Below are 13,520 nucleotides of genomic sequence, written 5' to 3' on the forward strand. Positions count from 1 at the left end.
CCAGTGGTTTGGTCATTGATTTCTGTGTTAACACAACCTTTGATGTCAATACAGTACAGACCAAAGGTTTGGACACACCTTCTCATTCAAAGAGTTTTCTTAATTTTCTTGACTATGTATATTGTAGCTTCACACTGAAGGCATCAAAACTATGAATTAACACATGTGGAATTATATACTGAACAAAAATGTGTGAAACAACTGAAAATATGTCTTATATTCTAGGTTCTTCAAAGTAGCCATCTTTTGCTTTGATTACTGCTCTGTACACTCTTGGCATTCTGTTGATGAGCTTCAAGAGGTAGTCACCTGAAATGGTTTTCACTTCACAGGTGTGCCCTGTCAGGTTTAATAAGTGGGATTTCAAGCCTTATAAATGGGGTTGGGACCATCAGTGTTGTTGTGCAGGAGGTGGATACAGTACACAGCTGATAGTCCTACTGAATAGACTGTTAGAATTTGTGTTATGTCAAGAAAAAAACAACTAAGTAAAGAAAAACGAGTGGCTATCATTACTTTAAGAAATGAAGGTCAGTCAGTCCGAACAATTGGGAAAACTTAGAAAGTGTCCCCAAGTGCAGTCGCAAAAACCATCAAGTGCTACAAAGAAACTGGCTCACATAAGGACCGCCCCAGGAAAGGAAGACCAAGAGTCACCTCTGCTGCGGACGATAAGTTCAGGTTAACAGCAGCTCAGATTAGAGAACAGGTCAATGCCACACAGAGTTCTAGCAGCAGACATACCTCTAGAACAACTGTTAAGAGGAGACTGTGTGAATCAGGCCTTCATGGTAAAATAGCTGCTAGGAAACCACTGCTGAGGACAGGCAACAAGCAGAAGAGACTTGTTTGGGCTAAAGAACACAAGGAATGGACATTAGATCATTGGAAATCTGTGCTTTGGTCTGATGAGTCCAAGTTTGAGATCTTTGGTTCCAATCACCGTGTCTTTGTGCAGCGCAGAAGAGGTGAACGGATGGACTCTACATGCCTGGTTCCCACCATGAAGCATAGAGGAGGAGGTGTGATGGTGTGGGGGTGCTTTGCTGGTGACACCGTTGGGGATTTATTCAAAATTGAAAGCATACTGAACCAGCATGGCTACCATAGTATCTTGCAGCGGCATGCTATCCCATCTGGTTTGCGTTTAGTTGGACCATCATTTATTTTTCAACAGGACAATGACCCCAAACACACCTCCAGGCTGTGTAAGGGCTATTTGACCTAGAAGGAGAGTGATGGGTTGCTGCGTCAGATGACCTGACCTCCACAGTCACCGGACCTGAACCCAATCGAGATGGTTTGGGGTGAGCTGGACCGCAGAGTGAAGGCAAAAGGGCCAACAAGTGCTAAGCATCTCTGGGAACTCCTTCAAGACTGTTGGAAAACCATTTCAGGTGACTACCTCTTGAAGCTCATCAACAGAATGCCAAGAGTGTGCATATCAGTAATCAAAGCAAAAGGTGGCTACTTTGAAGAACCTAGAATAAAAGACATATTTTCAGTTATTTCACACATTTTTGTTCAGTATATAATTCCACATGTGTTAATTCATAGTTTTGATGCCTTCAGTGTGAAGCTACAATATTCATAGTCATGAAAATAAAGAAAACTCTCTGAATGAGAAGGTGTGTCCAAACCTTTGGTCTGTTCTGTATGTGTGAAAGCCTCGGGACATTTCTCTGTATGTTTCCATGTGTTCCTCCTCTCAGGGAGGTGTTTGTGATTTCATCATTTCACTTCTTGCTGAGTCCATCATTTGTGAACATCAGCTCTACATGCTGACTTTGTTTAGATGTTACTAAACGTGACTCTAATCCTTGGTTTTCTTTGGAGAAAAGTCTGTGAGGAACCTTAGATAGAGGGGTTTAATGATCCAATCTGAGCTGATTTTGATGGAGTGATTATAGTGAGGTTCTGACCTTTAGATCTAATACAATAAGCCATAAACTGGTTGAAGGTTTTGTTGCATCGTACAGCTTTGACATGACACTGAAGGAGAAGAAGGGAATCCTTGCTGGAAGCAGGCGGTCTTCCTCAGATCTGTTGGAGTTATGAGGTAAAAACAAATATGAGTCAGTCAATTGCAGTGGCTTTAATGTCCGGGTAACATGCGTTTTCCAACAATGTTCAATCTGCTCATAACTGAGCTGCTGCCTCCCTACAGTGTGCTGCTGAGGATCTCTGAGATCTGCGCATTCGTTTGGTCATCTGAGTCAACTTCCTGGGCGGTGGCTCCCTCTGGCTCCTCCCCCTCGTCTCCAGACTCTGCCTGTGCTACAACCACAGAAACTCCTGCAGCCATCACTGTCCTCTCCTCCCTGTTTGGTGACATATCCTTGCAGGGTTCAACAAAAATCCTACGAACATGGGGCCGTGGCTCCCGGTGTCGGGCTTTATGGCTCTCCAGGACGCAGGAGGCGTGGCTGATGTAGATGTGGTCCTGTGGCGAGGGTGGGTCCCCCAGTGGAGTTAGATCGGCGTCCAGCTGCTTGGTGTACACGCCCTCAGATAGGGACCCGGTGAGACTCTCCCCACAGTGACCTCGGAGCCAGCGCTGGGGCCCGCTGAAATATTGCCCCCGGTGGCTCCTAGAGAGTAGCTTGCGTTTGGCGGGTGGATTGGTGAGGCCCCTTAGAGGAGCTGGCCCCTCCTTAGTGAGTGAGAGGCCTTCAAAAGTCTTGGTGGTGTCCGTTAGAGTCGGGGACAGGGAGAGGGACGAGGGCAGATCTTTGTAGAACCTGGGTGACAAGGGGAGGGACGGAGATGTGGGCAAGGTCCTGGAGCGAGGTGGGGGCTGAGGTGAGGTGGGGAGTTGTAGGTCTGTGGATGGAGGAGTGGAGATTGGTAGGAGAGGGTCCTTCCTGGGAGTGGAGACGGGGTGGTCTGTTGGTGAGCAAACACTGTACCTGAGAGAGTGAGAGAGAGTGAGTGAGAGAGAGAAAGAGAGAGAGTAATTAGATTAAAAGCTGGAGGAATTACATTACAGAAGATGGGCAGCGCACCTCTTCTGAGGGAAGTAAAGCCAGTATGTTCATCTTACATTCTTTGTGGCTCCTCCTGAGTATCACTGGTCTTTAGAGACAGTATTGTTATCTGTTATGAATACCATTATTTACTAAGGCTAACTTATCTGGAATAAAAATTTGCAGATGTTTTAGTGTCTTAATCCCACTTGTTCTTTCTGAAGTGTTTAAAAATACCTGAGCTCGTGGATCTGCAGGACGTCGGGGGCGCTGCCACCCAGTGAGTGCATGACCTGCTGGGACAGATCCGAGGCTGGAGAGTAGAGCAGGTCCATTTCTCGGGGGCTTAGGGCATCACTGGAGTCATAATCACTGTCGGTCGGCAGGAACACTTCAGAAGAGCCGTCCTCATCAGATCCGAGCAGAGAGTCTGTGAGACAGAGGTTAGGATGAAGGTCTGTAGGTGATTTGAGTTTGCTTGTAAGGTGAAAACCTTTATACACACCACTGATGGCCTTTCTCCGCCGAAGCTCTGGTGATGGAGAAGGTGTAGGCACATAGTCCATTGTGGAGGAGGTGGAATCGGTCTTCTGCTGTCCAGAATCACCCTCTGGAGCATTCGTGTCCACCAAGCAGGTGATGATTACGCCACCGCGAGGTTGCTTGTAGCGTGCGTACTGCAGGGCGTCTGTGATCCAGCGGAGGTCACGTCGTTTCTCATCCAGCTGCTGCAGAAACAAAAACACAAGAAAATTGGAGACTGGGGACCATACTTGATTGAATATAGCACACACCACATGTAACTTTATGGGAACAAGAAGGATTAACTGCAACTCTGGAACACTTTAGTATGAAGAGGGGTTCATAGTCAACTAAATGTGCAAACTTGATAACATACACAAAGCTGATGTATTAACCAGGTGCACTGGGGATTACTTCTGTCAAATGAACAAAACAGCAGCCACAATCCATTTTCATGAATATGCAGAATATATGCTGATTATCATGCAAAATACTGGGGGAGGATATGCAAATGGTTTGCACAGTGGCGCAGTTGGTAGCACTGCCTTGCACCGAAAAGGTCCTGGGTTCAAATCCAGTCCTGGGGTCTTTGTACATGGAGTTTGCATGTTCTCCCCGTGTATGCATGGGTTCTCTCCGGGTACTCCGGCTTCCACCCACAGTCCAAAAAGATGATTGTTAGGTTAATTGGTCTCTCTCAATTGCCCTTAGGTGTGAATGGCTGTGTGCGTGGTTGTTTGGCCTGTGTGTTTCTGTGTTGTGATGGACTGGCGACCTGTCCAGGTCGTACCCCGCCTCTGAGACTGCTGGAGATAGGCACCAGCTCCCCCGTGACCCTGTACAGAAGAAGTGGGTATAGAAAATGGATGGATGGGTATGCAAATGTCATTATTTAGCACCCACAATGTGATTTATCAAACATTAAACTCAGGGTTATGGCTGTTTTTGCATCTATGTTTAGCACATTTGACAGGCGGGTGCAAACTGGCACAGCGTTACAAACAAAATGTCTGCGGTCATTGTGGCGAGAAGGAGGCGTAGGTACAATGACAGACAACTGAGCGAGAGAATCAACTGTGTGTCAACATTTCGACAGTCAGAAATAAAAACAGTAAGAACACGTCTATCCGGCAATTCCATTTTTGAGCTTTTGGAGCCAGTCACAAATACAGGCCATAACATATCCACTATGGAAAAACGTCTTAGAACACTGAAGGTTCTTACGTCTGGATCATTCCAGCGCACCATCAGTTCATGGCACAACACCGTAGTCTGGACCGTACTGGGGGAGCGCTTCTATTTAGCACAGAAAAGATGGAGTAGTTTGCTGCATGTTGCACACCATGCGGCAAACAACTATGATGCCATGAATGTAGATGACAATGGCGTCTGGCCACATGCGGGACAGATTAATACAGTAGGACTGCAGACACGGGTCAATCTGATTCAAAGCAATTTCTTATGAGCCGTTTGAGGTACGCAGTTTATTTAACATCTTTATACAATTAAACCAAAATGAAAAAGACCATGACTAAAATTAAATGTTATGGGATGTTTAAAAACAAACAAAAGTGAACTTTAACAACCAACAGATAACAGGAAACCATATATAAGAATTCTAAAAAATCATTGAAGGGCCATTGACTGTGTCTCTATTTACTTCTTTTCTGCAAAACATTTTGTTTAATGGGGGTTTACTGTTTTTGCAGGTAGCGCTGGTGTCCACCCATGCTCCCCCCTCACTCTGCATTCACTGGTTGCTCAGTTGAAGGACCACTGCCACTGAATGATTTCACGACTGTTGCCAGGGCATTGACGGCTGTTGTCAACCCAGACACAACACTGACCAGCTGCCTCGTGTGTTCAACTTTGGGCCGGGTGTCATGCGGTAGGGCACGCCACATTGGACACAGCTCGTAACTCCTGCACAATGGCCTATAATCCATCAGTTTCTTTTTTGCTGAAGATACTCTCAATCAATGTCACAATCCTGTCTTCAGGGCTCCACTGACATGTGTTCTGCTCTAAGCCTCATTTTAATAGGGCACACCACACCAGTTTTGCACCTCTTAACAATTGCGAACACAATCTTAGCAGATCACCTGCAATATGACCACTAATGTGCAATTTTTTAGTTTGCACACGCAATTCAGCACTTGTTATTTGGGATCTTAGTAGATCCCAAGTAGGGATCAGGCCCTGGGTGTTTACACATGTCTCATCCATGAGGATCAGATTATTTCTAGTGTCACCTTAAAATAATGCGATTATTCTCTGAACTTCCCACAGAGTTTCATGTTTTGGTTGGACTCCGGAGAATCCAACCAACAAAATGTGGTTTTGCTACAGCCGCTGATTAAAGCATCAGATGTTGGATGGATGTTTTGGGATGTAGTGTCCCATGATATTTTTGAAAAGTTTTAAAAAATTGTAAAACGTTTTTTGTTGGATCTTCGGTCTGTATTTATTTTTGAAGTTGGTTCTTCCTTTAAAAATATCTTTTCAAATGATGTTTTTTTCCTTATTGCTCTTTGTTTTATATCATTTGAATTAATATTTTTCAGATAATTATATTTGCTGCCTTCATTCTGATCAGTTCTGCCTCTTTGTTTGTATACCCTGTAATTCCTTGTTATGGTTTCAAGTATAGATTGTTCTGCCTCTGTTGATCATATATTGGACCTCTTTAAGCGCTGCAGCTCCAGTACAAACTCTGTTTGGGCTTCTTGGCTCTCTGTTTTGCTAAACAGCAGACAGGCTGCAGTTGGATGACAACAAACAAGAGATTTCCTGGAGATTCACCACAGCTAAAACAGTTTCTGCAGCTTTGGAGGAAAACTGAACCATTTAAATCTTTAAGTTTCCACATGCAGCAGATTAAACTGACAGCAGCTTCATGATTTAAACCCCAGATCTGCTGAGGTTTCAATTGTCACGCTGCAGCTTCAGCTTCAGCAGCTCTCTCTGTTTCTGTCTGTGCCGTAAGGATTTAAACTTTGTATGTCCTCTGCTTTTAATGTCAGACAGATTCATTACAGATATAAACAGATTTTTAAACCCTGGTTGTAAACTTTGAATTTCACACGATTAAACTCTCTGCTTTACTACACTTGACATTCACTCTGAAAACCAAACACACATGGCTCCGAATTCATTCATCACATAAAGAACTCAGCAGTATCTTAATCTAAATATCTCTAAATATCTAAATATACTTATACACTACCACTCAAAAGTTTTAGATACACTTTCTCACTTAATGGGCCTCTTTATTTTTATGACAATTTACTTTGTAGATTCTCACTAAAGCCAACAAAACTATGAATGAACACACATGGAATTATGTAGTAAACAAAATAATATTCTAGATTCTTCAAAATAGCCACCCTTTGCTCTGATTACTGCTTTGTACCCTGGTAATCTCTCCATGAGCTTCATGAGGTGGTCACCTGAAATGGTTTTCCAAAGAGTCTTGAAAGAACTTCCCAGAGGTGCATTGACAAGGTACTTTTGACAAGGTATGTATATTAAGGTTTAGTCATTTAGTGCGTTTCCTCTGAAAGTTCAGTTTCTTATTAAAATAATTGCTGCTGTTGTATTTCATTAATGTGATGTTCTACAAATCAATGTAAAAAAGGGTAAAGAAAACCGACCATTACACACAGAACTAATAATCATGTTTTTGATGACGCATTAATATAAGAAAAAAGAAACAGAGAAGTAATGTAAGGGTTTTGTTGAGGAAATGGTTGCTATGAAGATTCCATCCTTTTCTGCAGAGGAAGCCCATAGCGCCACTCTTCACCAGCCACCTTTAATTATAATTCTTAGTTTAGTGAGCCAGAAAATCTTAGTATTTAATGATTTTTTATTTTATTTTAATAATGTGTAATTGAATGTTTTGAAACTTATCTTATCTGTTAGGATCTGTATCGAAGCAATGGGGTAGGATGAACTAAGAAGACTTTGTAGAGAAACTGGTCTTTGCTCATTTGCTTACTTCCTCTCGAATTTTATGGTGAAGCTTTGATGCCACAGAAATGTTGGAATCTAATTTTTTTTCCAAGCTTTATAAAAGCAGACAAATAGTGTCACTCGCTCTGTTTTTGGAGAGCACTGCTGAGGTTTTTTGGTCGGCCACCAATAATGGCGGCAGCTCTTCTGTGAGAATCTCCAGACGAGGACGAGGTTCAGGAGCAGAAAAAACTCTAACTTTAATGGAGGAAAATTTGCAGCAAAAATGCTTAGTTGCTTCACAAATACTGCTGCTCTTAGAGTCAAACCTTTTTTCATGTTTCCTGCTGTTTCTTCTGCAGATAAAAATAGTTCATAAAAATCAAAACTCTCTGCTTGTGGTCTGATTAATGATGGCTTCACACCACAGAGACACTTCAAAGCTTCCATCTTTCCTGGTTCAACTCTGCTGCATGGTTCAGCAGAGATGAGCAGACATCATTGAACATTCTGCAGATCCCTCGGCATCCCTGTGGTTCCAGTACCCACTCATCCAGAAGCTGCTTTTCAGGAAGTTTTATCACATCTTTTAGGAATCACCAATATCCCAGGATGGTTAGAAGAACATGCTTCAGTAAACTTTATCTAGACTGAAGCTGCAGATGTTCACCATGTACATCCTGGAAAGCAGCTGGAGTAAGGTGGTTGGTTCCCTCACCTGAATGTAGTCCAGGATGAGCTGGTGTCGGGATCTGGCGGTTGTCACCTCGCCGTCCGTGATAGCCTCCCGCAGTGCCTGTTGGGTAATGAGTGCGTCCAGGTCCAGGACGGAGGACAGGCGGCAGTAGAGACTGATGAACTTCTCCTTGTAGGTGCAGAAGTGTACTGGGGAAGGGACAGAGCCAGGGACACGGTGATGAGGTCACTTAATATATATATAACTAAAAACAAACACTTTTTATTTCAACATTTTTTTAATTCTTAAAATGTAGTTCGGAATATTTTTACAGCAGATATTTAAAATGGTCAGGCCTTACAAATGAGAACTTCAGAAACCAGTAAAAACCACAGACTGGAAAAAAAGCAGGGAACAACAATTCCAGGGAGTTTTTCAAAAGACTCTGAAGTCTAAAAACATCACAGCATTACTTTGTCATTACTCATCATATGAGTAACATCTCTACATGAAGTCCAAAGCTGCTATACCTAAAGTGATGAAATGAAGATCTGAAGAAAGAGCTGGGTATATGGTAATTGTTTCTTAGATGGAAGTAAATGCCGAGAAATTAACAACAAAAATCTATAATTGGAGTGAATTATTTCATAAATTCCATGAATTCAGCATTGATCCACCTTGTTAAAAAAGTTAAAAGAGATTTCACACTGTATCTTAAAGGTTAGAACACCTTTTACATTAGAATTGTAGGAATACATTTTTGTTGAAATAATAATGTGTGAATGAGCTGAAATGCTTTCAAACTGTACTTTTTTCCCATGGAACAAAATCTCCTCTAATTGTTTCGGGGATTAAAGAAATCCCCAACCACCAATCAGATCCTTGTTCTGAACTGATACTCTGGAGTGGTTTGAGGTCGGATTGGTTCTGTTAACGTGATCACGTGATTAAACTGATCAATAACAGAGAAACTGAGGCAGATGGAGCTTATCCTGCATATGGCTTCATCTTTTAGAGAAGACGCAGTTTTTTACAGCGTTGGAGCTGGTCCACAGGTCGAGGACAGACCGAGCTGTGTTTGCAGCAGCAGACGCACTAAATCAGCCTTCAGGCTCCAGGAGGACGGCCTCTCTGCTGACCTCCAACACATACACACACATGAACATGGTAATAACACCCACACGCACTGCACAATATGCTCTCTCTGTACATTCAGAGCTGCACACACAGAGACACAGATTTAGACTCAGGCTCTAACTTCTTGTATCCGTGCTTTATCAGCTACTGTGATTAGTTCTTGCTGTTTGATTAAAAATGACAATTTTTTCAATTTTCTTTGATTTTCATTTAAGATCAGAAAGGCTGAAACAATCTCCTTCATTTAATTTACTATTCATCCATTCTCACTGCTGCAACTCATTTTAAATGTTGGGGCTGGACAGGGAAGCAAAGATGTTTAGAGAATCTCATGTTTGACAACAGGTGTCAAAAATAATTCTTCATAGAAGAATATGAAGGGATTTTTCTCTTTCTTCTCTGCAAAGTAGAATATCATTATACCATCAATGGAATCTGGAGGAATTTCAAGGATCAGCCTAAGCCATGATGTCCGATAGCTCAGACGACACTGCATGAAGAACATTCTTCAACAGCTGAAAGAACCAGATGAAGCGAGATGAAGCGGGGAATACTTTAGAAAACCTTTGTCCAGGTTGACGATACAGATTCACATTCACAAACCTTACTGTGTAGTAAAGAAGCCTATGTTAACCTGGTCCAGAGGAAGAGACAGCTTCTCTGGGCTCAGAGGCATCTAGGATGGACCATGAAACAGAGGTAATGTGGACTTTGGTCAGAAGGACCAGTGTTCCAAATGTTTGTTGGAAGAAGAGAAACAAAAAGGAAAAGGAGCAATCAGTCCCTGCAGCGAGGCTCTTTAATGGGATGGTGCTGTATCAGCTGTATCAGTGCCTTGACAAAACTCATTTCCACCTCAGTGATGGCAGCAGTAACGCAGAAAAGTCCAACAGAGATTTGAGAATAACAACTGCTGCCTTTCTTTTCAGGCACACCCATACGTCTTTCAGCAAGACAATGGAAAACCACTTTCCAAGCACATTCCTAAGTTATGTCTGTGGAAGAAGAGGGCATAGCAATGGTCTGACTTCAGTTCTGACCTATGCTCAGTAGACAGGAATTAGAGATAAACTTTAAGGTGTTCGGAGAAGAAATGGGAAAATTACAAAATGGGACAAAGGGCACTGAAACAACTGTTTATGAATAGTGCTGTGACCCTGAATACATTAGATGGACATTAACAGATTAAATAAAACTGACGAGAGAAGACAAGACAGTCTAACATGCAATTAACACCAAAGGAAATGAAAGAATCATTTTCCTTTAGTTTCTAAACTGGCTCTTATGGATGTGAGGTTTTAATTCTTCTAAATGTGTCATCTGGGCAGCTGGTGATTAGTTCATGCTGACAGAATTAAACTTAGTGAGGCAGTACAGTTACACAATGTTTGGGATTCAGCTTTCCTCTCAACATGGTGCCTTTTCAGGCTTTTCCTGGACTCAACCGTTTCTCAACCTGACCAGCCTGACTTTTCCCCCTTTTTTATGGGTCCTATTTTGGCCGGATCCACTCCATTTTGTGACTGTTACTGGCTTTTCCAGTCAGGTACTAGCTTTCTTGGTCCCTGCTTGTCACCAGGTCCCATCGGGGCTAAGCAGGGCCCAAATTGGACATTGGACGTTGACCATAAGCGTGGTCAGCCGTATGTCAGCGGCATGAGAAGGTGTTCGCCGAGGTAACTGAGAAAATGACAAGCCATGGATTTTACCGCACACATTTTTTTTGGGTGGGAAAAACAAAAACAAAAACAAAACTCAAATATATTGAGGACCACAGTTGCTAGAACGGGTCAAACCGGAAGCTGTGACAGAAGTTTGAAATTTTGGACACCATTTATAGCCATTGTCCTGGTATGGCGGTGCTGGAACCGTGAATGAAAAAAGGCTTAGTGAGACATCAGGTTCTACATGCTGCAGAGACGAGGTTGTAAGACAGTATGTAGAGTTACCAAGCTCAAACATCTGCAGCGGGAGGTGCAGGAACCCTGACAGGGGGCTATAGGGGTTGGACTGTCCGGGGGCAGAGCAAACATCATCAGCAGGGGGCAGCAGCAACAGGAAAGTTACGCCATGGCCGATCTCCACCACTTCTTGACTGTAGAGACGGAAGTGACGGGCCTGCACGTAGAAACAAACGGAAACACTCAGGATCAGTGAAACCTGGATATAAAGGGAACAACAAACAAGAAGAAACATCTGGAAGGATGAGGAGATCCATCCATCCATCTGGACGCATGGTGCTTTCTGTTAATGCTTTTTGACTGTGCACTGGGTACGTAAGCTTATTTATTTATTGAATTTACAATTTATAATTTTGCCTTTTTATGAAACAAAACAAAACAAACAAACCTTGAAAACACCAGCAAGCTATATTTTTTATGTTTTTTATGAAAGTTTGCTTCAATTAACCATACTGGGAACTGTTAGTTTCAATAGATTTACATATTCATGAAGAATTTTCTTTTTGTGGTTTCTCAGTCATGCATTTATTTATTTAAACGTACTTTTCTTAAATGTACATTAACTTTTTAAAATGTTTTTATTTCAATTTCTTTTCTGTCTAAGAAAGTGTTAATCTCCGCAGACAGAATTACAGATGTCACACCTAGGGGGCGCTGGTGCTGTGTAAAATCATCTGGATGAAGAAGCTGAAGGTGAGGTGCAGGTGAGCATACCTGGTGCAGGGGGATGTTGATGTGCTTCAGCAGTGACTTTATGGCTGTCTGCAGCTCGTAGTACAGTAGAGGGGCGTTACTTTCTGCCCGTTGCTCTGCTTCCTCGCCGTCTTCCTCGCTGCGTCGTTTCTCACCTGCAGCCGCAAGCGTTTGGATCCAATCCCACTCCTCCCTGATGGAGCACATATACAGGTTCCTATAGTTGTTGTCTGCAGGTGCATTGCGGGAAATGGTGTCTTTGTCTTTGCCTCCCCTGACTGCTGTTCAAACTTATTTACCTTTTTACCAAATGTTAAGCCAGAATTGTTTTTTTATGTATATAACTTTAATTCCCAGCTCACTCTGCTCACCCTGACCTTTAAAAAGACACAAACTCTAAGTTTCTGTGTCTCTGTGTGAGAAAGAACCTGGATACGTTGGCGTTGTCCCGGATCCGTGTGTGGCACAGCATATTGGGGGTCCGCTGGGATACCAGGACTTTGATCTGGTCCACAGAGCTGCTGAGCTTTAGGTAGCCCAGATAGAGGCCAGGGGCAAGGCGGTGGGTACTGCGCCGCTGGTATGCCAGGATGTCCTGCAGACCCCCCCCCAAAAAAAAAAAAAAATGTAATACCAGATAGATGGACAGGCAGGTTCTCTAGATGATTCAGGTCTCAAAGGTTTTTCAGAACAGCAACACAATTCTTCTGGAGCCAGGTCTATGATAAACAACCTATTCCTGCACACGCATTGATTCACCTTGTAGTTTCTTTTCTGTCTTTAACTTAAAGCAACAAAAAACCTATAAACTAAAATAGAACCTAATTATTTCTGTGTTTGGTACTTGTAACGTCAGATTGTTATAATTAGGTGCATGCATATGTGGGTTGAAGGCTGACTCCAATTTTCTTTTTGTTTAGTGCCAATTAAAATATTTTCTAGGCTTTTTAGATCACACAGTTAAACAGGAAGAAGGAAGAAGGGTCTGAAGACTCAAGACGAAAAGCTGAATGAGGGATGGATGACATATGAGAGTCAGGAGAGCACTGAGGGGTCAGGAACAAATTAAATTATTTTCATTACACTGAACAATGTCAGAAAATAGTCAAATATGTGGCCACAGTAGTTTAACTGCTCTATTATATGTAATATGATAGTTTTCACATAATGTGTAAAATAAAAAAAATGTCACATATATATTTTAAGCCTGTAGTGCATGTTATCCATTTTGAGTAGACATGTGAAAATCTGAATTCACAAAAAACTTTTTTCATGCCTAAAGATGAATGAAAACTCTCTCTCCCTGAGTAAAGTCATCCCAAGTCATGTATTCTGAACTTGTCTTCTTCACCTGCATGGTGATGATGAGGATGTCCAATGCATATGGCTCCTCCGGCGTGGAGAGGGACTTCCTCTGGCTCTGCAGTTTGGTCACCTGCATCCACCTCCCACTAAACAGCGAGTGCTGGCTCTCAGTGTCGCGAATTGTCACTAGCAGCACGTTGCCATGGCGATCCTTGATGGGCTCGTAGTGGATCCGACCCAGGTTGTGGGTTCCCAGAAGGCTCTGTCAAAACAGATCAATAAGGACTGATTATAGAAACACATTTG

At 42.6% G+C, this 13,520-nt stretch overlaps 1 protein-coding gene across 2 annotated transcripts in view; it reads right to left on the reverse strand.

Moving 5' to 3' along the window:
- Positions 1 to 1,574: 1,574 nt before the first annotated feature.
- ankfn1 (ankyrin repeat and fibronectin type III domain containing 1) overlaps positions 1,575 to 13,520 on the reverse strand; it is a 119,853-nt gene continuing 107,907 nt past the window's right edge. For both annotated transcript variants that reach the window (XM_047376417.1, XM_047376418.1), the window contains 9 exons: positions 13,261 to 13,476; positions 12,338 to 12,504; positions 11,931 to 12,102; positions 11,205 to 11,373; positions 8,161 to 8,327; positions 3,472 to 3,694; positions 3,204 to 3,396; positions 2,166 to 2,909; positions 1,575 to 2,043 (listed from right to left, as the gene is read on the reverse strand). In XM_047376417.1, the coding sequence (XP_047232373.1) occupies positions 1,905 to 2,043; positions 2,166 to 2,909; positions 3,204 to 3,396; positions 3,472 to 3,694; positions 8,161 to 8,327; positions 11,205 to 11,373; positions 11,931 to 12,102; positions 12,338 to 12,504; positions 13,261 to 13,476 (2,190 nt within the window). In that variant the 3' untranslated portion in view covers positions 1,575 to 1,904. The remainder of the gene's footprint in view (positions 2,044 to 2,165; positions 2,910 to 3,203; positions 3,397 to 3,471; positions 3,695 to 8,160; positions 8,328 to 11,204; positions 11,374 to 11,930; positions 12,103 to 12,337; positions 12,505 to 13,260; positions 13,477 to 13,520) is intronic.

Source organism: Girardinichthys multiradiatus, chromosome 10 (genome assembly GCF_021462225.1).
Source record: "Girardinichthys multiradiatus isolate DD_20200921_A chromosome 10, DD_fGirMul_XY1, whole genome shotgun sequence".
NCBI classification, from domain to species: Eukaryota; Metazoa; Chordata; class Actinopteri; order Cyprinodontiformes; family Goodeidae; genus Girardinichthys; species Girardinichthys multiradiatus.